This window comes from Heptranchias perlo, unplaced genomic scaffold, assembly GCF_035084215.1.
Source record: "Heptranchias perlo isolate sHepPer1 unplaced genomic scaffold, sHepPer1.hap1 HAP1_SCAFFOLD_154, whole genome shotgun sequence".
NCBI classification, from domain to species: Eukaryota; Metazoa; Chordata; class Chondrichthyes; order Hexanchiformes; family Hexanchidae; genus Heptranchias; species Heptranchias perlo.
The window spans coordinates 159,170-180,970 of NW_027138796.1; the positions used below are offsets into that span (position 1 = coordinate 159,170).

The 21,801-nt window shown below is 50.4% G+C and overlaps 3 protein-coding genes across 4 annotated transcripts in view; 1 reads left to right on the forward strand and 2 right to left on the reverse strand.

Moving 5' to 3' along the window:
• Positions 1 to 18,273, forward strand: part of ccdc115 (coiled-coil domain containing 115) — a 31,370-nt gene extending 13,097 nt beyond the window's left edge. The window contains exons 3-5 of the mRNA XM_067977477.1: positions 13,859 to 13,980; positions 14,520 to 14,738; positions 17,162 to 18,273. Coding sequence (XP_067833578.1) covers positions 13,859 to 13,980; positions 14,520 to 14,738; positions 17,162 to 17,277 — 457 coding nt within the window. The 3' untranslated portion in view covers positions 17,278 to 18,273. The remainder of the gene's footprint in view (positions 1 to 13,858; positions 13,981 to 14,519; positions 14,739 to 17,161) is intronic.
• LOC137309214 (uncharacterized) lies at positions 1,518 to 7,587 on the reverse strand. Of its 2 annotated transcripts, none has more exons than XM_067977474.1 (2): positions 5,169 to 7,587; positions 1,518 to 4,802 (listed from the first exon to the last, which is right to left on the reverse strand). In XM_067977474.1, the coding sequence occupies exon 2, from the start codon at positions 4,729 to 4,731 to the stop codon at positions 3,946 to 3,948; it is 786 nt and encodes a 261-aa protein (XP_067833575.1). In that variant the 5' UTR covers positions 4,732 to 4,802; positions 5,169 to 7,587; the 3' UTR covers positions 1,518 to 3,945. The 2 variants fall into 2 exon arrangements, with proteins under 2 accessions (XP_067833575.1, XP_067833574.1); XM_067977473.1 differs by having other exon boundaries at positions 4,952 to 7,587.
• The window catches only part of LOC137309211 (5-aminolevulinate synthase, erythroid-specific, mitochondrial-like), a 28,332-nt gene continuing 24,618 nt past the window's right edge, over positions 18,088 to 21,801 (reverse strand). Inside the window, exon 11 of the mRNA XM_067977469.1 lies at positions 18,088 to 21,277. Coding sequence (XP_067833570.1) covers positions 21,114 to 21,277 — 164 coding nt within the window. The 3' untranslated portion in view covers positions 18,088 to 21,113. The remainder of the gene's footprint in view (positions 21,278 to 21,801) is intronic.

Here is a 21,801-nt window from a genome sequence, read left to right on the forward strand (position 1 = left end):
CTTGAGAAGGTGGTGGTGAGCCGCCTTCTTGAACCGCTGCAGTCCGTGTGGTGAAGGTTCTCCCACAGTGCTGTTAGGAAGGGCGTTCCAGGATTTTGACCCAGCGACGATGAAGGAATGGCCGATATATTTCCAAGTCGGGATGGTGTGTGACTTGTCCAGTTAAGTTTCTGGTCAATGGTGACCCCCAGGATGTTGATGGTGGGGGATTCGGCGATGGTAATGCCGTTGAATGTCAAGGGGGGGTGGTTAGACCCTCTCTTGTTGGAGATGGTCATTGCCTGGCACTTGTCTGGCGCGAATGTTACTTGCCACTTATCAGCCCAAGCCTGGATGTTGTCCAGGTCTTGCTGCATGCGGGCTCGGACTGCTTCATTATCTGAGGGGTTGCGAATGGAACTGAACACTGTGCAATCATCAGCGAACATCCCCATTTCTGACCTTATGGTGGAGGGAAGGTCATTGATGAAGCAGCTGAAGAAAGTTGGGCCTAGGACACTGCCCTGAGGAACTCTTGCAGCAATGCCCTGGGGCTGAGATGATTGGCCTTCAACAACCACTACCATCTTCCTTTGTGCTAGGTATGACTCCAGCCACTGGAGAGTTTTCCCCCTGATTCCCATTGACTTCAATTTTACTAGGGCTCCTTGGTGCCACACTCGGTCAAATGCTGCCTTGATGTCAAGGGCAGTCACTCTCACCTCACCTCTGGAATTCAGCTCTTTTGTCCATGTTTGGACCAAGGCTGTAATGAGGTCTGGCGCTGAGTGGTCCTGGCGGAACCCAAACTGAGCATCGGTGAGCAGGTTATTGGTGAGTAAGTGCCACTTGACAGCACTGTCGACGACACCTTCCATCACTTTGCTGATGATTGAGTAGACTGATGGGGCGGTAATTGGCCGGATTGGATTTGTCCTGCTTTTTGTGGACAGGACATTCCTGGGCAATTTTCCACATTCTTGGGTAGCTGCCAGTGTTATCGCTGTACTGGAACAGCTTGGCTAGAGGCGCAGCTAGTTCTGGAGCTAGTTTTGTGGGTTGTTTCCTCAGGGTTTCGGGGTCTTTATTGCGGATGTTGATTCTCTGGGTTTCGAGGCTCTTTCTCACTCTGGTGGTTTGTGGTTTGGCTCTTTTGGAGTGAAGCTGTGCTAGTGATGGGCAGGTTTTTGGGTTTCCACGTTAGAGTAGTCCTTAAAGTTCCTGTATACGTTTTAACATTGGCTCTCTGTTTTCCAGTTTGGCCTTTCACCGTTAAGCCTTGGTGGCCATACTTCCACTGTGCCATATTGGCACAGTGTTGTATTTCAGGTTTTTCCCAACAGTTTTGTCTTTATGTTCATGGACAGACAACAGGGTTCGTAAACAGATCGAGTCTCTGTGAACTTAATCCCATATGCGCCATTTAGAAGGTTAGTGTGCCCGGGGATAACAGTGATAATCATATAATCCTGGAATACTGCTCACCTGAGAATACGCATTCTGCTGTCATTTCAAAAGGTATAGACCAAAACCACCTGGTGAGATTTATTTATGGGTTAAAGATTACACAAAATCCAAAGGATACAACAATTACTCAACAGCACAATCCTTAAAATGCAATGAAATTATAATCAGTCCGCAAGAGGTAAATATACTGGGGGCGAAATTGGGCCGTGCAGCGCCCGTTGTGTAGGCGCTACGCGGACATTTAAGCCCTGAAAATGGTGTCCGAGATGCGCACACACACTTCCGACGTGGAGTGTGCAGGACACCACCTTGGTAAAGGCGTTTGCACACGCGCATCTAACGGCCGTCGGCAGCATGTAGAGTACGGAGATTATGATGTAAGTCAACGTGCAAAGCTGACTTGAAGCAGCCGGCAAAATTTTGGACCTCCACGCTCCAGCCAACGTACTGTCTTAACCTCGCACAGCTGAACAGGACTTAAAGAGCATGACGGGCCCCCCACCACTGCTATTTAAAGGAATCATGTAGGAGTTACAGGTTAGTTGCTGGATTAGTTATTCTGGCTGCTGCAACCACACGCAGCGCACCATGCAGGTCAATGCCCACCATCCTGGCAGCAGTCATGATTCCTTCATTCTGTGGCAGTCCAACGTGTTTGTGGAAGTTTCCAATACTTGGATAAAGTTGCAATATTCTATAGAGTGGTCTAGCTGGTCTTGCAGTACTGTTCATGGTATTTACATAAACATAGAAACATAGAAAATAGGAGCAAGAGTAGGCCATTCGGCCCTTCGGGCCTGCTCTGCTATTCAAAATGACCATGGCTGATCGTCTAACTCAGTACCCTGTTCCCGCTTTTTCCCCATATCCCTTGATCCCTTTAGCATTAAGAAATATATCTATCTCCTTCTTGAATACATCTAATGACTATTTAAAATAGTGTGCTAAACAAAGTTGCTTCCAGACATGGGTGGCCTGCTCGGGCTTCCTCTGGGAATTGAACATAACTGTGAGCATGCAGAGAGGCCACGCAGAGCAGGACAAGCTGCTAGAAGATGGAGGAGGAGGGACAGGGCACTCAGCAGGAGGCCATATCCAATGAAGGCCTTCAGGGACCAATTCTCTTACCTCAACTTCAGCGACAGCCAGTGCATCAGACCGCTGCGGTTCGCTAAAGAGGTTGTGACTGAAATTTGTCAACTGCTGCACCCTCAGAGCAGGGCAAGGACTGCATTGCCTGTGACTGTCAAGGTAACCATGGCGCTTAATTTTTACAGCTGTGGCTCCTTTCAGGCTGCTGCTGGAGATATAAGCAACATTTCGCAGTTTGCAGTGCACTGCTGTATGAGGGAGGTCACTGAGGCTCTGTACGCACTCCGAAACAGATTAATCTCATTCCCTCTTGCCAGAGACAAGCAGCGGGAGCGAGCATGAGGGTTTGCTCGCATTGCAGGCTTCCCCATGCCAGGGTGCAGGGTACCATTGACTGCATGCATATTGCCATGCTTGCTCCACATTAGAACTCGGCCATATTCATGAACAGATAGGAATTTCACTCCCTCAGTGTGCAGCTGGTGTGCGACCACACGCAGCGCACCATGCAGGTCAATGCCCGCTATCCTGGCAGCAGTCATGATTCCTTCATTCTGTGGCAGTCCAACGTGCCACCTATATTTCAACCAGCATAGCAAGTCAAAGGCTGGCAACTGGGCGACAAGGGTTACCCCCTCATGAAATGGCTCATGACTCTGGTCAGGAATCCACGCACACGTGCACAGCAGGCGTACAACGAGAGCCATGCTGCAACATGGAACATCATAGAACACATCATAGGCGTCCTCAAGCAATGCTTCCGCTGCCTGGATTGCTCTGGAGGAACCCTGCAGTACTCAGCTGAGCGGGTTTGTCATTGTGTGCTGCATGCTGCACAACCTTGCCATTGTGAGGGAGCAGCCCGTGCCACCACCTATCAGGCGAGAACCTGAGCAACAGGCGGAGGAGGAGAAAGTGGAGGAAGAGGCAGGGAGGCATCAAGGTTGACAGGCCCTGTCGGCCAGGGCTCTGCATGATCAGATTATTAATGAGTGATACCAGTTAACTCAACGACACCTCCCATTCACCAACAGTCCCACACTCATTACCTTTCCTTTCCCACATGACCATCAAATCATCCCCTTATGATTACACATATCTTCCTCCCACAGCCCATCGCAGAAATTAAAACCACTACCAAATACAAATTCAAAATCACATTTATAGATTTACACATGGAATGATTCAAACAAACTGATACTATTCACAGGTGTGCATTCCCTTAGTGCCTGTTGTTCATTTGCCTTTACCTTTCCTAGTGTTCCTACGAGATGCTTCCCCAGTGTCTGGAGCATGGATAGTGGAAGGCTGCTGACCTTTAATTGAGGAGCATGCAGATGGCCTTGGAGGACGACCTCGAGCAACTCTGGGCCAGAAGGGCCCGGCTTCAGACTGCACCATCTCGGCCTAGGCTGCAGCAGTCTGGCCTGGCTGGTTGACATGCAACAGCAAGGGCACTGGCAGAGTGGCAGGGGTGGGTGCAGGAATACTGTCATCCTGAGAGGGTACAGCAGGTTGGTCTTCCATGGCGTCGCTGTCACTCTCCTGGGGCGGTGCCTCAGCACTCCTGGTGATCTGCTGGAGAACAGGTTGCTGGCCTGCTGTGATGTCCTGGACGCCCCTTTCCACAGCAGTCCCCAGAGCCACGATAGCAGCAGTCTGAGCTTCCAAGGCAGCGTTCTGAGCTCGAAATGCAGCAGTCAGACCGTGGATGGCAGCTATTTGTGCTGCAATGGAAGCTGTGACATCGGTCATCAGACGCTGCAACATGGTGGGTTCCACAGGTGTGCTGATGGAGGTGACCACCCATTCCATGTGGGAAAGGAGGGCTCCAAGCTCTGTGCAAAGACCTGTGCCCAGTTGGAGCTGGACTCCTTCATGCCCCTTGACGTTGGGCGCAGACTTTCTGGCAGATTTTCCAATATTTCCAAGCATTTGGTCGTGTATGCCCATCAGCCTTCTTCTGTAGCTTGGCCCATTGAAGTCATCATTTGACTCCTCTGCAGCAGAACTAGTGTGCGACCTTGCCCTCTGGCGAGCTGGCACCTGCGGTATCCGTTCCCCATGCCCTGGCTCCTGCGCACTTGTGCCCAGTGTCCCACCGTATGCAGATCCCTCCTCTATCCTAGCATCTAAACTACCTGCAGTGTCGGTATCTGAGCTGGTTGCTGCGAGTGTCAGATGGAGTGACATTGTGTCTTCATCATCATCACTGTTGTCTGCCTCTGCCTCCCCTGACTATGCAGGTTCCAGTTCTTGAGTATCTGAAATGACAAAAGGACACGGGTTGAGTTGTGATGCGGCGAGAGAAGAAAGTAAGACGTGCGTGCTCACACCATCGGCAGCACATGAGTCAGAAGAGGTGGGAAGGGAGAAGGAGGATTAGGTATGCAGAGACCCTCATCATTGATACCTCCAGTGGCCATGGCCTCAGTGATTGCCCCTTCAATGATGGACAGCACTGTCTCCTCCATGGGGGTGAGGGCGTGTAGGCATGCCTGTCCTCCTCCAGTTCTTTCCTGCTGCCTCCTGTTGTGCACCATCTTCTCCTGCACTAATGTAAGGAATCTTACAACACCAGGTTATAGTCCAACAGTTTTATTTGAAAATCATAAGCTTTCAGAGCTTACCTCCTTCGTCAGCATCTCCACATCACGTTCTCCTGCACTAAGAGGGAAGTGTGTCAGTGAGTGTCCTGCAAAACGTCTGGGAGATGTGGCTGTCCTGTTTGCAGAGCTGCCAGAGTGCGTGACCTGTGAGTTGTGGGTGTGAGGCTTATAACAGTGGTAATGTGTGAGGGTGAGATGATGCCTATGCTTTGAAGAGTTGAGTATGGATTGAAAGAGTTTGTTGGTAGGTGGGTGACGGGGTGGGTGTTGTGCGTGGAGCAGCGGATGAGGCCAGTGGTGCAGTTGGTAGGACATGCCACTTAACAGTTGAACTCACTCATCTTGACCACTCGTGTCAAATCATTGAACTTCTTCCTGCACTGCATTCACGTTTGTGGTGCTATGCTCCTGGCATTGACCTTGTCCGCCACTTCTTACCACTGCCTCTTGAGCATATGTCTGGTGGGCCTCCTTCCCCCCTGCAGATATAGAATGCCCCTCTTTCTATCCACCTGCTCCACTAAAGCCTCTAGTGCATCATCCAAGAACCTTAGTCCATGCTTTCTCGCAGGCCCAGCCATGCAAGAAGACATTAATAAACTTGCAGAATGGGTGTATGATTGGCAAATTAATTTCAATATCGATAAATGTGAGGTGGTGCATTTTGGTAGGAAGAATAAGGAGGCCTCATATTGCTTGGATAATAGTCTAAACGGGGTAGAGGAAAAAAGGGATACGCACGTACGGATTAAGAGCAGGAGTTGGCCGTTCGGCCCTTTGAGTCTGCTCTGCCATTTGATAAGACCATGGCTGATCTGATTGTGACCTCAACCCTACTTTCCCGTCTACCTACTATAACCTTTGACTCCCTTGTTAATCAGGAATCTGTCTAACTCAGCCTTAAAAATATTCAACGACCCTGCCTCCACCGCTCTCTGGGGAAGGGAGTTCCACAGACTCACGACCCTCTGAGAGAAAAAATTTCTCCTCATCTCTATCTTAAATGAGAGACCCCTTATTTTTAAACTGTGGCCCCTAGTTCTAGTCTCTTCCACAAGGGGAGACATCTACCCCTTCTGGTCCCCTCAGGATCTTATATGTTTCAATAAGTTCACCATAGGATCTCGGGGTACAGACCACCAATCACTAAAAGTAGTGACACAGGTTAATAAGGCCACAAAAAGGGCAAACCAAGCACTGGGGTTCATCACTGGAGGGCTGGAATTGAAAAGCAGAGAAGTTATGTTAAACTTGTGTAGCATCTTGGTTAGACCACACTTGGAGTACTGTGCACAGTTCTGGTCTCCATATTATAAAAAGGATATAGAGGCATTGGAGAAGGTGCAAAAAAGATTTACAAGGATGATACCAGAACTGAGAGGATATACTTATCAGGAAAGACTAAACAGGCTGGGGCTTTTTTCTCTAGAAAATAGAAAGCTGAGGGGTGACCTGATAGAGGTCTTTAAGATAATGAAAGGGTTTAATTGGGTAGATGTAGAGAAAGTGTTTCCACTTGTGGGGGAGACCAGAACTAGAGGTCATCAATATAAGATCGTCACTAATAAATCCAATAGGGAATTCAGGAAAAACTTCTTTACCCAAAGAGTGGTGAGAATTTGGAATGCGCTACCACAGGAGTAGTTGAGGCAAATAACATGGAGGCATTTAAGGGGAAGCTAAATAAGCACATGAAGCGGAAGGGAATAGAAGGGTATGCTGATAGGGTGAGATGAAGTAGGGAGGGAGGAGACCGGTATGGAGCATAAACGCTGGCATAGACCAGTTGGGCCGAATGGCCTGTTTCTGTGCTGTAGACTCAATATATAACTCATTGTAACTCTTCCTGCTCCTGCACCATTACCTCTGGAGCCCCCCGAGGATCTATCCTTGGCCCCCTCCTATTTCTCATCTACATGCTGCCGCTCGACAACATCAAGTTCCACATGTACGCTGACGACACCCAACTCTACTTCACCGCCACCTCTCTTGACCCCTCTGCTGCCTCTGCTTTGTCTGACATCCAATACTGAATGAGCAAAAATTTCCTCCAACTACATGTTGGGAAGACCGAAGCCATTGTCTTCGGTCCCTGCCACAATCTCCGTTCCCTAGCCACTGACTCCATCCCTCTCCCTGACCACTGTCTGAGGCTGAACCAGACCGTTTGCAGCCTTAGTGTCCTATTTGACCCTGAGATTAGCTTCTGACCACATACCTGCTCCATCACCAAGACAGCCGACTTCCACCTCCGTAGTATCGCCCATCCCCGCCCCTGCCTCAGCTCATCCGCTGCTGAAACCCACATCCATGCCTCTGTTACCTCCAAATTTGACTCTTCCAATTGTCTCCTGGCTGACCACCCATCTTCCGCCCTCATAAACTTGAGCTGATCCAAAACGCTGCTGCCCGTATCCTAATTCACACCAAGTCCCGTTCACCCACCTCCCTTGTGCTCGCTGACCTACATTGACTCCCGGTCCAGCAACACCTCGATTTTAAAATTCTTATTCTGTTTTCAAATTCCTCCATGGCCCTCGTCCCTCCCTACCTCTGTAACCTTCTCCAGCCCTACAACCCTCAGATCTCTGCGCTCCTCCAATTCTTGCATCTTGCGAATTCCCTCCCGAAACCTCTCCACCTCTGTCTCCTCCTTTAAGATGTTCCTTAAAACCTACCTCTTTAATCAAGCTTTTGGTCACCTGTCCTAATATCTCCTTATGTGGCTTGGTGTCAAATTTTGTTTCATAACGCTCCTGTGAAGCGCCTTGGGATGTTTTATTATGTTAAAGTTGCTGTATAAATGCAGGTGGTTGCTGTTATTATTGGATAAAGCATTAGGATGGGCAGTGGTTCTCACAAATACACGTGTGGTGGTATAGACATGAGTGCAAAAGACAAGGCTGAAGCGTTTGCAACCATCTTCAGCCAGAAGTGCCGAGTGGATGATCCATCTCGGCCTCCTCCCGATATCCCCACCATCACAGAAGCCAGTCTTCAGCCAATTCGATTCACTCCATGTGATATCAAGAAACGGCTGAGTGCACTGGATACAACAAAGGCTATGGGCCCCAACAACATCCCGGCTGTCGTGCTGAAGGCTTGTGCTCCAGAACTAGCCGCGCCTCTAGCCAAGCTGTTCCAGCACAGCTACAACACTGGCATCTACCCGACAATGTGGAAAATTGCCCAGGAATGTCCTGTCCACAAAAAGCAGGACAAATCCAATCCGGCCAGTTACCGCCCCATCAGTCTACTCAATCATCAGCAAAGTGATGGAAGGTGTCATCGACAGTGCTGTCAAGCGGCACTTACTCACCAATAACCTGCTCACCGATGCTCAGTTTGGGTTCCGCCAGGACCACTCGGCTCCAGACCTCATTACAGCCTTGGTCCAAACATGGACAAAAGAGCTGAATTCCAGAGGTAAGGTGAGAGTGACTGCCCTTGACATCAAGGCAGCATTTGACCGAGTGTGGCATCAAGGAGCCCTCGTAAAATTGAAGTCAATGGGAATCAGGGGGAAAACTCTCCAGTGGCTGGAGTCATACTTAGCACAAAGGAAGATGGTAGTGGTTGTTGGAGGCCAATCATCTCAGCCCCAGGACATTGCTGCAGGAGTTCCTCAGGGCAGTGTCCTAGGCCCAACCATCTTCAGCTGCTTCATCAATGACCTTCCCTCCATCATAAGGTCAGAAATGGGGATGTTCGCTGATGACTGCACAGTGTTCAGTTCCATTCGCAACCCCTCAGATAATGAAGCAGTCCGAGCCCGCATGCAGCAAGACCTGGACAACATCCAGGTTTGGGCTCATAAGTGGCAAGTAACATTCGTGCCAGACAAGTGCCAGGCAATGACCATCTCCAACAAGAGAGAGTCCAACCACCTCCCCTTGACATTCAACAGCATTACCATCACCGAATCCCCCACCATCAACATCTTGGGGGTCACCATTGATAAGAAACTTAACTGGACCAGCCATATAAATACTGTGGCTACAAGAGCAGGTCAGAGGCTGGGTATTCTGCGACGAGTGACTCAGCTCCTGGCTCCCCAAAGCCCTTTCACCATCTACAAGGCACGAATCAGAAGTGTGATGGAATACTCTCCATTTGTCTGGATGAGTGCAGCTCCAACAACACTCAAGAAGCTCGACACCATCCAGGACAAAGCAGCCTGCTTGATTGGCACCATTCACCACCCGAAACATTCACTCCCTTCACCACCGACGCACCGTGGCTGCAGTGTGTACCATCCACAAGATGCACTGCAGCAACTCGCCAAGGCTTCTTCGACAGCATCTCCCAAACCTGCGACCTCTACCACCTAGAAGGACAAGGGCAGCAGGCACATGGGAACAACACCACCTGCACGTTTCCCTCCAAGTCACACACCATCCCGACTTGGAAATATATCGGCCGTTCCTTCATCGTCGCTGGGTCAAAATCCTGGAACTCCCTTCCTAACAGCACTGTGGGAGAACCTTCACCACACGGACTGCAGCGATTCAAGGAGGCGGCTCACCACCACCTTCTCAAGGGCAATTAGGGATGGGCAATAAAGGCTGGCCTCGCCAGCAACGCTCACATCGCATGAAAGGATAAAAAAAATAGGAAGGTAGGAACAGGACTGGGCCATTCTACCCCTTGGGCCATTCTACCCCTCAAGCCATTCAATCAGATCAAGGCTGATGTATATCTCAGCTTCATTTATCCGCCTTTGTTCCAATATCCTTTGATACTCTTACCCAACAAAAATCTATCGATCTCAGTCTTGAAAATTTCCATTTAACCCCAGCATCCCCAGCCTTTTGGGGAGGGAGTTCCAGATTTCCACTGCCCATTTGATGAAAAGTGCTTCCTGATTTAACTTCCGTATCAACTAGCTCTAATTTTAAAATTATTTCCCCTTGTTCTAGATTATCTACCCTATTGACTCCTTTTAACATTTTAAATACCTGAATTAGATCACCCCTCAACCTTCTACACTGGAGGGAATGCAAGCCAAGTTGATGCAACCTGGCCTCATAATTTAACCTTTTAAGCCCTGGTACCATTCTGGTGAATCTACGTTGTCGCCCCTCCAGAACTCTCATAGAGTAGTGGGACAGGTCAGTGAACCCCACCATCGAGCATGACATGAGATGGAGCAGTAGAACTGGGCAGTGAGCCCTAGCAATGCACATGTTGTGGGATAGAGTAGGACAGGGCGGTGGGCCCGAGCAATGCACATGTTGTGGGATAGAGTAGGACAGGGCGGTGGGCCTGAGCAATGCACATGTTGTGGGATAGAGTAGGACAGGGCGGTGGGCCTGAGCAATGCACGTGTTGTGGGATAGAGTAGGACAGGGCGGTGGGCCCGAGCAATGCACGTGTTGTGGGATAGAGTAGGACAGGGCGGTGGGCCCGAGCAATGCACGTGTTGTGGGATAGAGTAGGACAGGGCGGTGGGCCTGAGCAATGCACGTGTTGTGGGATAGAGTAGGACAGGGCGGTGGGCCTGAGCAATGCACATGTTGTGGGATAGAGTAGGACAGGGCGGTGGGCCCGAGCAATGCACATGTTGTGGGATAGAGTAGGACAGGGCGGTGGGCCTGAGCAATGCACATGTTGTGGGATAGAGTAGGACAGGGCGGTGGGCCTGAGCAATGCACATGTTGTGGGATAGAGTAGGACAGGGCGGTGGGCCCGAGCAATGCACATGTTGTGGGATAGAGTAGGACAGGGCGGTGGGCCTGAGCAATGCACATGTTGTGGGATAGAGTAGGACAGGGCGGTGGGCCTGAGCAATGCACGTGTTGTGGGATAGAGTAGGACAGGGCGGTGGGCCCGAGCAATGCACATGTTGTGGGATAGAGTAGGACAGGGCGGTGGGCCTGAGCAATGCACGTGTTGTGGGATAGAGTAGGACAGGGCGGTGGGCCCGAGCAATGCACGTGTTGTGGGATAGAGTAGGACAGGGCGGTGGGCCTGAGCAATGCACGTGTTGTGGGATAGAGTAGGACAGGGCGGTGGGCCTGAGCAATGCACGTGTTGTGGGATAGAGTAGGACAGGGCGGTGGGCCCGAGCAATGCACATGTTGTGGGATAGAGTAGGACAGGGCGGTGGGCCCGAGCAATGCACATGTTGTGGGATAGAGTAGGACAGGGTGGTGGGCCCTACCATCATGCATATTATGGGTTACAGGAGTAGAACAGGGCAATGAGCCCAATCATTGCACATATTGTGAGTTAGAGAGTGGGACTGGGCTTTGGGCCCCACCAATGAGCACGTTGTTACTTAGAGTAGTGGGAGAGGGCAGTGGGTCCCACCAGCGAGCACGTCATTTGGTGGGTCTCGCCAGCGGGAATATCATGGATTAGAGCAGTGGGACATGGCTGTGAGTCCCATCAGCAACAATGTCATGGATTAGAGCAATGGGATGGAGTGGTGGGCCCCATCAGTGATCATGCTATGGGTTAGAGCAATGGGATGGGACGGTGGGCCCCACCAGCAATCATGTCATGGGCTAGAGCAGTGGGACAAGTCAATGGGCCCCACCAGCAATCATGTCATGGGCTAGAGCAGTGGGACAAGTCAATGGGCCCCACCAGCAATCGTGTCAAGGGTTAGAGCAGTGGGACAGGGCTGTGTGTTACAAATTGGATAGCTCGGTGGTGAAGGATAGAATATTAGAGCCTGGTCCTCAGTTGCTTCCAAGCCTTTATTCACACAGCTGCAACATTACACACCCTATAAATCGATACGAGAGTCCCCAATTGATACCCACCACCGGAATTCAATTAACATTAATTGATATTAATCACATAGATACAATTAACACTGTGGACCCCACCAGCAATCATGTCATGGGTTAGAGCAGTGGGTTGGGACAGTGGACCCCACCAGCAAGCAGATTGTAAGTTAGAGCAGTGGGATGGGGCGATGGGCCCCATCAGTGCGAATGGGACAGGATGGTGGGAGCTAGCAGCGAGCGTGTCGTGGGTTCGAGCAGTGGGCTGGGTTGGTGGGCCCCACAATCAACCTTATCATGGAATAGAGTAGCACAAGAGGGCAATGAGCCCCACAGGCGATCATGTCGTGGGATACAGTTGAGAAACAGGTTTGTTTGCCCCACCAGCTAGCACATTGTGTGTTAGGGCAGGGAGGTGTACATCCCTCTCGTCTGAAAAACAATTGTTCACCACTACTCTCTGTTTTCTGTCCCTTAGCCAATTTCGTATGCACGTTGCCACTGCCCCTTTAATCCCATGGGTTTCAATTTTGCTAACAATCTTTTATGTGGTACTTCATCAAACGCCTTTTGAAAGTCCATAGACACAACATCAATCGCACTACCCTCATCAACCCTCTCCCTTACTTCATCAAAGAACTCAATCAAGTTAGACAAACATGATTTGCCTTTAACAAATCCGTGCTGGCTGTCATTTATTAACCCATATTTTTCCAAGTAACTATGCTTATGGGTTGGACCAGTGGTACAAGGCGGTGGGGCCCATCAGCATGATTGTTGTGGGTCAGAGCAGTGGTACGAGGGGGTGGGTCCCACCAATGTGAATATTGTTTGTTAGACCAGTGGGATGGGGCGGTGGGTCCCACCAATGTGAATATTGTTTGTTAGACCAGTGGGATGGGGCGGTGGGTCCCACCAATGTGAATCTTGTTTGTTAGACCAGTGGGATAGGGCGGTGGGTCCCACCAATGTGAATCTTGTTTGTTAGACCAGTGGGATAGGGCGGTGGGTCCCACCAATGTGAACATTGTTTGTTAGACCAGTGGGATGGGGCGGTGGGTCCCACCAATGTGAATCTTGTTTGTTAGACCAGTGGGATGGGGCGGTGGGTCCCACCAATGTGAATATTGTTTGTTAGACCAGTGGGACGGGGCGGTGGGTCCCTCCAATGTGAACATTGTTTGTTAGACCAGTGGGATGGGGCGGTGGGTCCCACCAATGTGAATATTGTTTGTTAGACCAGTGGGATGGGGCGGTGGGTCCCACCAATGTGAATATTGTTTGTTAGACCAGTGGGATGGGGCGGTGGGTCCCACCAATGTGAATATTGTTTGTTAGACCAGTGGGATGGGGCGGTGGGTCCCACCAATGTGAATATTGTTTGTTAGACCAGTGGGATGGGGCGGTGGGTCCCACCAATGTGAATATTGTTTGTTAGACCAGTGGGATGGGGCGGTGGGTCCCTCCAATGTGAATATTGTTTGTTAGACCAGTGGGATGGGGCGGTGGGTCCTACCAATGTGAATATTGTTTGTTAGACCAGTGGGACGGGGCGGTGGGTCCCACCAATGTGAATATTGTTTGTTAGACCAGTGGGACGGGGCGGTGGGTCCCACCAATGTGAATATTGTTTGTTAGACCAGTGGGACGGGGCGGTGGGTCCCACCAATGTGAATATTGTTTGTTAGACCAGTGGGATGGGGCGGTGGGTCCCACCAATGTGAATATTGTTTGTTAGACCAGTGGGACGGGGCGGTGGGTCCCACCAATGTGAATATTGTTTGTTAGACCAGTGGGACGGGGCGGTGGGTCCCACCAATGTGAATATTGTTTGTTAGACCAGTGGGATGGGGCGGTGGGTCCCACCAATGTGAATATTGTTTGTTCGACCAGTGGGATAGGGTGGTGGGCCCCTCCATTAAGTGCTCGGACTATCGGGCGGTGTAACTCTGCTGATGAAAACCATATCTGTTGCAGTCTGAAGGAAGATGGCCGCTACAGCTTCAGAGTAAAGAGAGTGGACACTGACGAAGCGCAAAGGACAGGAGCTGTGCTGGAAGAACAAAAAGAGATAGAGGAAATTGGAGCCAAAGAGCAGGGTGAGTGCTTAGCTCAGTAAGACAGCGACTCATCAGCAGTGTGCTCCTTGTGTTGGATTATATTCTTCTTTTAAAAAATATAACCTTCTTTCACTCCCACAATCCCTCCAACTCGGAGCCAGCATGGCATTAATTGGCCTAGGTGTCTCCTGGGTTAGAGATGTTGGAGGGGGAGGAGGAGGGATCAGCTAGGGTTCCTGCTCTTGATGACTATCCAGTGAGAACTGGATAGTGTGTGAGGGGGAGGGGGGTGGAAGGACAGGATCGGGCTCAGCTGTGATGCCCCATCAGTCGAATATCCTGCTGACACTCATGGTATCCACTTGCACTTGAAAAATGGTGTTGTGTGGAACTGGCATCCGAGTGAGAGTCAGTAGCTTCAGGAGGTGGGGTTAGCATTTAAGGGAGGAGACGAGGGCTTTATTCCCCCCTCCCCCCCGCCCCCGACCTTTCACAGGGAGGGACGGGAGGGAAGGGTGTAATGCGACTTAGCTACATGAACGAAAACAACTTGACCTTTGGCTTCTTGTCCTGTGCAGTGAGGAGGAGAAAAGCCAGGTGGAGAGGAGAGGAGGAGCGGATGCTGCTGTCTGAGGATAAGTTGGCCCAGGGGTCGCAGGCTGTGAAAGGAAACCCCGGTGAGAAAAGCAAGCCTGTGGGGCGGGGAGACGGACCGCAGTCCAGTCAGGACCCCCTGAAGTGGTTCGGAATCCTGGTGCCGCAGAGTTTGAGACTCGCTCAGAACTCATTCAAAGAGGGTATGGATGTCACTGCCTTAACCCTAAGAAAGTAGCTGGAATGGGGGAAGCGAGAGGGAATGGGGAGGCTGGAGCAGCAAGGCTTTGAGAATGCATGGAGATATAGAACGGGGTGTCTGTGAGAGAGTAGAGGGACAGACAGTGCAAGGAGTTGGTGAGATGGAGAGAGAGAGAGAGAGCAGGGTGTCTGTGACAGAGGAGAAGGACAGAACAGGGAGTCAGAGAGGAGAGGGAGAGTTAGCACGGAGTCTGTGAGGAGAAGGACGGAGCAGGGAGTCTGTGAGAGAGGGGAGGGAGAGAACAGGGAGTCTGAACGAAAGGGACAGACAGCATAAGAACATAAGAACATAAGAAATTGGAGCAGGAGTAGGCCAATCGGCCCCTCGAGCCTGCTCCGCCATTCAATAAGATCATGGCTGATCTGATCCCAACCACAAATCTAAACAGGGTGGCTGTTTGAGGAGAGGGACAGACGGCAGGGCGTCTGTGAGAGGAGAGGGACAGATAGCGGGGCGTCTGTGAGAGGAGAGGGACAGATAGTGGGGCGTCTGAGAGGAGAGGGACAGATAGCGGGGCGTCTGAGAGGAGAGGGACAGATAGCGGGGCGTCTGTGAGAGGAGAGGGACAGATAGCGGGGCGTCTGTGAGAGGAGAGGGACAGATAGCGGGGCGTCTGTGAGAGGAGAGGGACAGATAGCGGAGCGTCTGTGAGAGGAGAGGGACAGATAGTAGTGGGGCGTCTGAGAGGAGAGGGACAGATAGCGGGGCGTCTGAGAGGAGAGGGACAGATAGCGGGGCGTCTGTGAGAGGAGAGGGACAGATAGCGGGGCGTCTGTGAGAGGAGAGGGACAGATAGCGGGGCGTCTGTGAGAGGAGAGGGACAGATAGCGGGGCGTCTGTGAGAGGAGGGGGTCAGATAGCGGGGCGTCTGTGAGAGGAGAGGGACAGATAGCGGGGCGTCTGAGAGGAGAGGGACAGATAGCGGGGCGTCTGTGAGAGGAGAGGGACAGATAGCGGGGCGTCTGAGAGGAGAGGGACAGATAGCGGGGCGTCTGTGAGAGGAGAGGGACAGATAGCGGGGCGTCTGTGAGAGGAGAGGGACAGATAGCGGGGCGTCTGAGAGGAGAGGGACAGATAGCGGGGCATCTGAGAGGAGAGGGACAGATAGCGGGACGTCTGAGAGGAGAGGGACAGATAGCGGGGCGTCTGTGAGAGGAGAGGGACAGATAGCGGGGCGTCTGAGAGGAGAGGGACAGATAGCGGGGCGTCTGTGAGAGGAGAGGGACAGATAGCGGGGCGTCTGTGAGAGGAGGGGGTCAGATAGCCGGGCGTCTGTGAGAGGAGAGGGACAGATAGCGGGGCGTCTGTGAGAGGAGAGGGACAGATAGCGGGGCGTCTGTGAGAGGAGAGGGACAGATAGCGGGGCGTCTGTGAGAGGAGAGGGACAGATAGCGGGGCGACTGTGAGAGGAGAGGGACAGATAGCGGGGCGTCTGTGAGAGGAGAGGGACAGATAGCGGGGCGTCTGTGAGAGGAGAGGGACAGATAGCGGGGCGTCTGTGAGAGGAGAGGGACAGATAGCGGGGCGTCTGTGAGAGGAGGGGGTCAGATAGCGGGGCGTCTGTGAGAGGAGAGGGACAGATAGCGGGGCGTCTGTGAGAGGAGAGGGACAGATAGCGGGGCGTCTGTGAGAGGAGAGGGACAGATAGCGGGGCGTCTGTGAGAGGAGAGGGACAGATAGCGGGGCGTCTGAGAGGAGAGGGACAGATAGCGGGGCGTCTGAGAGGAGAGGGACAGATAGCGGGGCGTCTGAGAGGAGAGGACAGATAGCGGGGCGTCTGTGAGAGGAGAGGGACAGATAGCGGGGCGTCTGAGAGGAGAGGGACAGATAGCGGGGCGTCTGTGAGAGGAGAGGGACAGATAGTGGGGAGAAGGAGCGACAGAGTTGGAAGGCTGCTGAGAGAGAGAGAGTTGGGAGGCTAAGTGAGAGGAGAGGGAGGGACAAAACTGGGAGGATGTGAGTGTTGTTGGGGGGTGGAAGAGACATGGCAGAGAGACTGTGAGATGAGAGGGAGAGACAAAGCTGTGAGGTACTTGTATGTTTTTGCTCCTACTACTGTACCTACATCACAAACGTGTTTTTGCTCTCCATTCTGCTTCTTTCTGACTGATTTTGCTCTTCGTGCTGTCTCTGCGTGACATGGGTGATTTTGCAGTCACTACTGTCTGTGTGACATCCGTTTATGTTCTTGCTATCACTGCATGACATCCATGTTTTTTTCTCCCTCGTTAATGTCTGACAGGAGTGTCTTCACGCTTACTACTGCCTGCGTGACATGCGTTTTGCTCCTGCTGTCTGCATGACACACTCCAGGTTTTTGCTCTTTGTTGCTCATTGTGTCTTTTTTTCCCTTTTTTTCCCCAGTTATGGAGCTTGCAGCTGAGATAGCAACTCTCCAGAATAGCCTTGTGAGCACCAAGGCACAGTACCAGGCTCTACTGCGGCAGAAACGGCAGCTTATCGGACAACAGAGCAAGTGACGAGGGGAGCCTGAGGTCAGCGTCTCACAGAACATCGTCCTCCTCACCCGCACTGACGGTTGAATGATTCCCCCTTCAGCCATCATGGTGAAAATCTCCATGTAGTTGAGTTTTAGATTATGTTAAAGTATTTTGTAGATATCACAATCGTTATATAGAAAACGTCTTCGGCATTGAAGGACCTGGGACTTTGAATCAAAGACATGGGGAGAGTTAGTGACACTCTGCCAGCTTGGTGCCCAGGGTGCCACAGTAGGTTTGCATTCAATCTTTTTACGTCTGGGAGCTGGGTTCCAACACAGCCCTCACTGACATGTTGAAAGTGTTTTCTGTCTGCTGTGAGGGTCGGACTCGTAATTCAGTTCAATCAGTTCTCTGGTTGTGTGGGGACACGGCATAAAAGTGCCCACGATTGGCAGCGTCACTCAGAGAGACTGCAGGACGTCCCATCAAACACTCCCAGGGCAGGTACAGGGTGAGATACAGAGTAAAGCTCCCTCTACACTGTCCCATCAAACACTCCCAGGGCAGGTACAGCACGGGTTAGATACAGAGTAAAGCTCCCTCTACACTGCCCCAGAAGTGTGCTTTCTCTTCAGCAGTGTGACACTTTCCCATTTCCCACACCAGCACTCAACACTGAACTGGCATTGCTAATTTTAGCAGATAATTTAATTCCATCAGTCTGGACTGGATTTGATCCCAGCCCCCAGCCGTTAAGGACCGTTTAATCCGCTGTGGACCGCAGTCTCTCTGAGACCGTTGATTGGGCCTGTAGTCTTTCTGTGGGATACAAAGATTCACCTTCAGTTCAGAGGGTATGAACTTTAAACTTTATTGACAGCATGGTTGTGTGATTACACCGTAACATGGGATAATGCTGAGATGGTATTCAAAGCTGTGGGAGCTGCTGGCTGTTGGCTTCGATCATTTCAATTTTTTCATTGGATTTGTGAAAGGTTTTCAGTTGTTTGAGAAAATAAATCCGAGAGCCCAGATGGTTTTATGTGTCCTGCCTAGTATGGTTCTGAGCCATCCAGAACAGGAATGGCCCATGTTCTGTGCTGAATTAGCTGATCTCAGCCAGGGTGGCAGTAAAGGATGCTGCAATTGGCCTCAGTGCTGCCTAGGTTGGGGAGGGTGCTAAAAATAAGCCAGGTATCCTGCTTCTGATCGCTATCCATTGACAGCTGCTGGCAAGCGTGTGTGGCGTGGGGTTGGGTGGTTCGGGTCAGCAAAGGATTGGGCTCGGTAATATTACCTCCTGTGGTCGAATAACCTAAACCCACATATAAAGAATGGGCCATCGGGTGAAGTCTGAGGGGTGGTAGGTAACTGGAACCTGCTAACCACCCCCCCGAGAGAGTTGGTGCTTTCAGAAGTAAAGGAATTGTAGAGGAGTGGAGAGAGGGTGGTATGTGAGAGCGGTGTACATGGGCAGTGAGAGGCTGTAGTATGTGGGTGGATGAGGGGGTTTCACATTTTCTGGGGGCATTTATAATATTACAGAAGCACTTGTCCATTTTGTCAGTCTTTGGGTATGTTTTTCTTTTAACATGGAGATTTAAGACTAAGTGTAGCCTTCAGATGAACATAGAACAGGAGGAGGCCATTTAGCCCCTTGAGCCTGTTCTGCCATTCAGTGAGATCATGGCTGATCTGTGACCTAACTCCATATACTTTCCTTAGCCCCATAATCCCTTAATACCTCTGGTTAACAAAAATCTATTAATCTCAGATTTAAAATTAACAATTGAACTAGCATCAACTGCCATTCGGTACGGTGCCCAGAACTGCTCACAGTACTCCAGGTGTGGTCTAACCAGGTCTTTGTATAGCTGTAGCATAACTTCTACCCCCTTGTATTCTAGTCCTCTAGATATAAAGGCCAGCATTCCATTAGCCTTTTAGATTATTTTCTGTACCTGTCCATGACATTTTAATGATCTATGTACATGGACCCCTAAGTCTCTTTGGACCTCCACTGTTTTGGGCTTTTCACCATTTGGAAAGTACTCTGATCTAATTCTATCCTTTTTAGGTCCAAAGTGGATGACCTCACACTTGCCTACAATGAAATCCATTTGCCACAGTTTTGCCCACTCACTTAATCTATTAATATCTCTCTGTAATTTTATGCTTCCATCTACACTGCTTACTATGCTGCCAATTTGTGTCATCGGCAAACTTGGATATATGGCTTGCTATCCCATCATCTAAGTTGTTAATAAATACAGTGAATAGTTGAGACCCCAACACAGATCTCTGTGGGACACTACTCGTCACATCCTGCCAATTTGAGTACCTGCCCAATATCCCTACTCTATGTCTTCTGTCGCGCAGCAAATTTCCTAACCAGGTCAATAATTTGTCCTCAATTCCATGAGCTTCAACTTTAGTTAACAGTCTCTTACGAGGGACTTTATCGAATGCCTTCTGGAAGTCCATATAAACAACATCCATAGACATAGTCGACTACTTTAGTCACCTCTTTAAAAAATTCAGTCAGGTTCGTCAGGCATGACCTACCCTTTACAATTCCATGCTGGCTCTCTCTGATCAGCTGAAAATTTTCAAGGTGTTCAGTCACTCTATCCTTTATTATAGACCCTAGTAATTTCCCAACAACAGATGTTAGGCTAACTGGTCTATAATTCCCTGGTTTCCCCCTCTCACCTTAAGTAGTGACGTGATATGTGCAATTTTCCAATCTAAAGGAACGGTTCCTGAATCGAGTGGGGATAAATGGATGGGGTTATTTGATCAGGTTGTGCAGACTATATTCTGTCCCCAATTTAAAATAATACATTCTGTCCTTATTTTGTATAATACTGTGGCAAAACGTGGGCAATTTGGGAAGCAGACGAGTAGAGTTCATTGGATCATAGAAATTTCTCATTAGTACAGGCTGAGGGACAGTCACAGCACCACCACTGGCAGGGGAATGTAATTATAGCAGGACAGATTTAGATAGGGAGTCTCCATTAGAAACTGTTCCAGTGGCGGGGTGGGGGGTGGGTATATCAGAGTGTTACGGCGAGGGGTGTGGGGCTATCAGAATGTTACAGTGAGCGGGGTGTGGGATATATCAGAGTTACAGTGAGGGGTGTGGGGTATATCAGAATGTTAGTGAGGGGTGGGGTATATCAGAGTGTTACAGTGAGGGGTGTGGGGTATATCAGAGTGTTACAGTGAGGGGTTTGGGGTATATCCCAGTGTTACAGTGAGGGGTTTGGGGTATATCAGTGTTACAGTGAGGGGTGTGGGGTATATCAGAGTGTTACAGTGAGGGGTGTGGGGTATATCAGAGTGTTACAGTGAGGGGTGTGGGGTATATCAGTGTTACAATGAGGGGTGTGGGGTATATCAGAGTGTTACAGTGAGGGGTGTGGGGTATATCAGAGTGTTACAGTGAGGGGTGTGGGGTATATCAGAGTGTTACAGTGAGGGGTGTGGGGTATATCAGTGTTACAGTGAGGGGTGTGGGGTATATCAGAATGTTAGTGAGGGGTGTGGGGTATATCAGAGTGCTACAGTGAGGGGTGTGGGGTATATCAGAGTGTTACAGTGAGGGGTGTGGGGTATATCAGTGTTACAGTGAGGGGTGTGGGGTATATCAGTGTTACAGTGAGGGGTGTGGGGTATATCAGAATGTTAGTGAGGGGTGTGGGGATATCAGAGTGTTACAGTGAGGGGTGTGGGGTATATCAGTGTTACAGTGAGGGGTGTGGGGTATATCAGAATGTTAGTGAGGGGTTTGGGGTATTACTAGTCCAGTACTTGTAGTTTAATTGCATTGAGATGGTTTCTTCGGTAGAACTTCACGAGCTGTCGGTTCAGGCGCACACGGTGACGTACCGTCCCTCCGTCCCGCCGAAGTAGGAGCGCTCCCATTCGCTCATCAGCTCAAAATGCAGGGGTCGGTGGCAGAAGCTGCAGGCTGTCGAGGACAGGCGCTGGATGGGGAGCCCCAGCTCCTTCCATGCATCGACCAGGCGATCTGAAAAGAGAGGTTGTAGTTATGAGGAGAGGCGAGAGAAAGTGGGGCTATTTTCATTAGAACAGAGAAAGTGAAGAGGAGATCGGCTCAAAATTAGGAGGGATTTCGATATGGTAAATCAGGACAAACTATTTCTACTTGTGAGTCGGTAACTAGATGGCATCAGTTTAAGATCATCACCAGGAATGAAGGGAGAGGGTAGGAGAAGATTTTTTGCTGCAGAGTTTTTTGGACGTGGAATGACTGACCTGAAATAGTGGGGGTAGCAGAATCCAGGATAGATTTCAAAAGAAATATTTGAAAAACAGAAGAATTTGCATTTGTACAGCGCCTTTCACAACCGTAGGACATCCCAAAGTGCTTTTGAAGTGCAGTCACTTGTCGGAAAACCTGGCAGCCAATTTGCACACAGCAAGATCCCACTGGTGGACAATAAATGACCAGTCAGTCTGTCTTTTTGGTGGTGTTAGTTGAGGGAGGAATGTCGGCCCTAGCACACCAGGAGAACTCATGGCTCTTCTTCC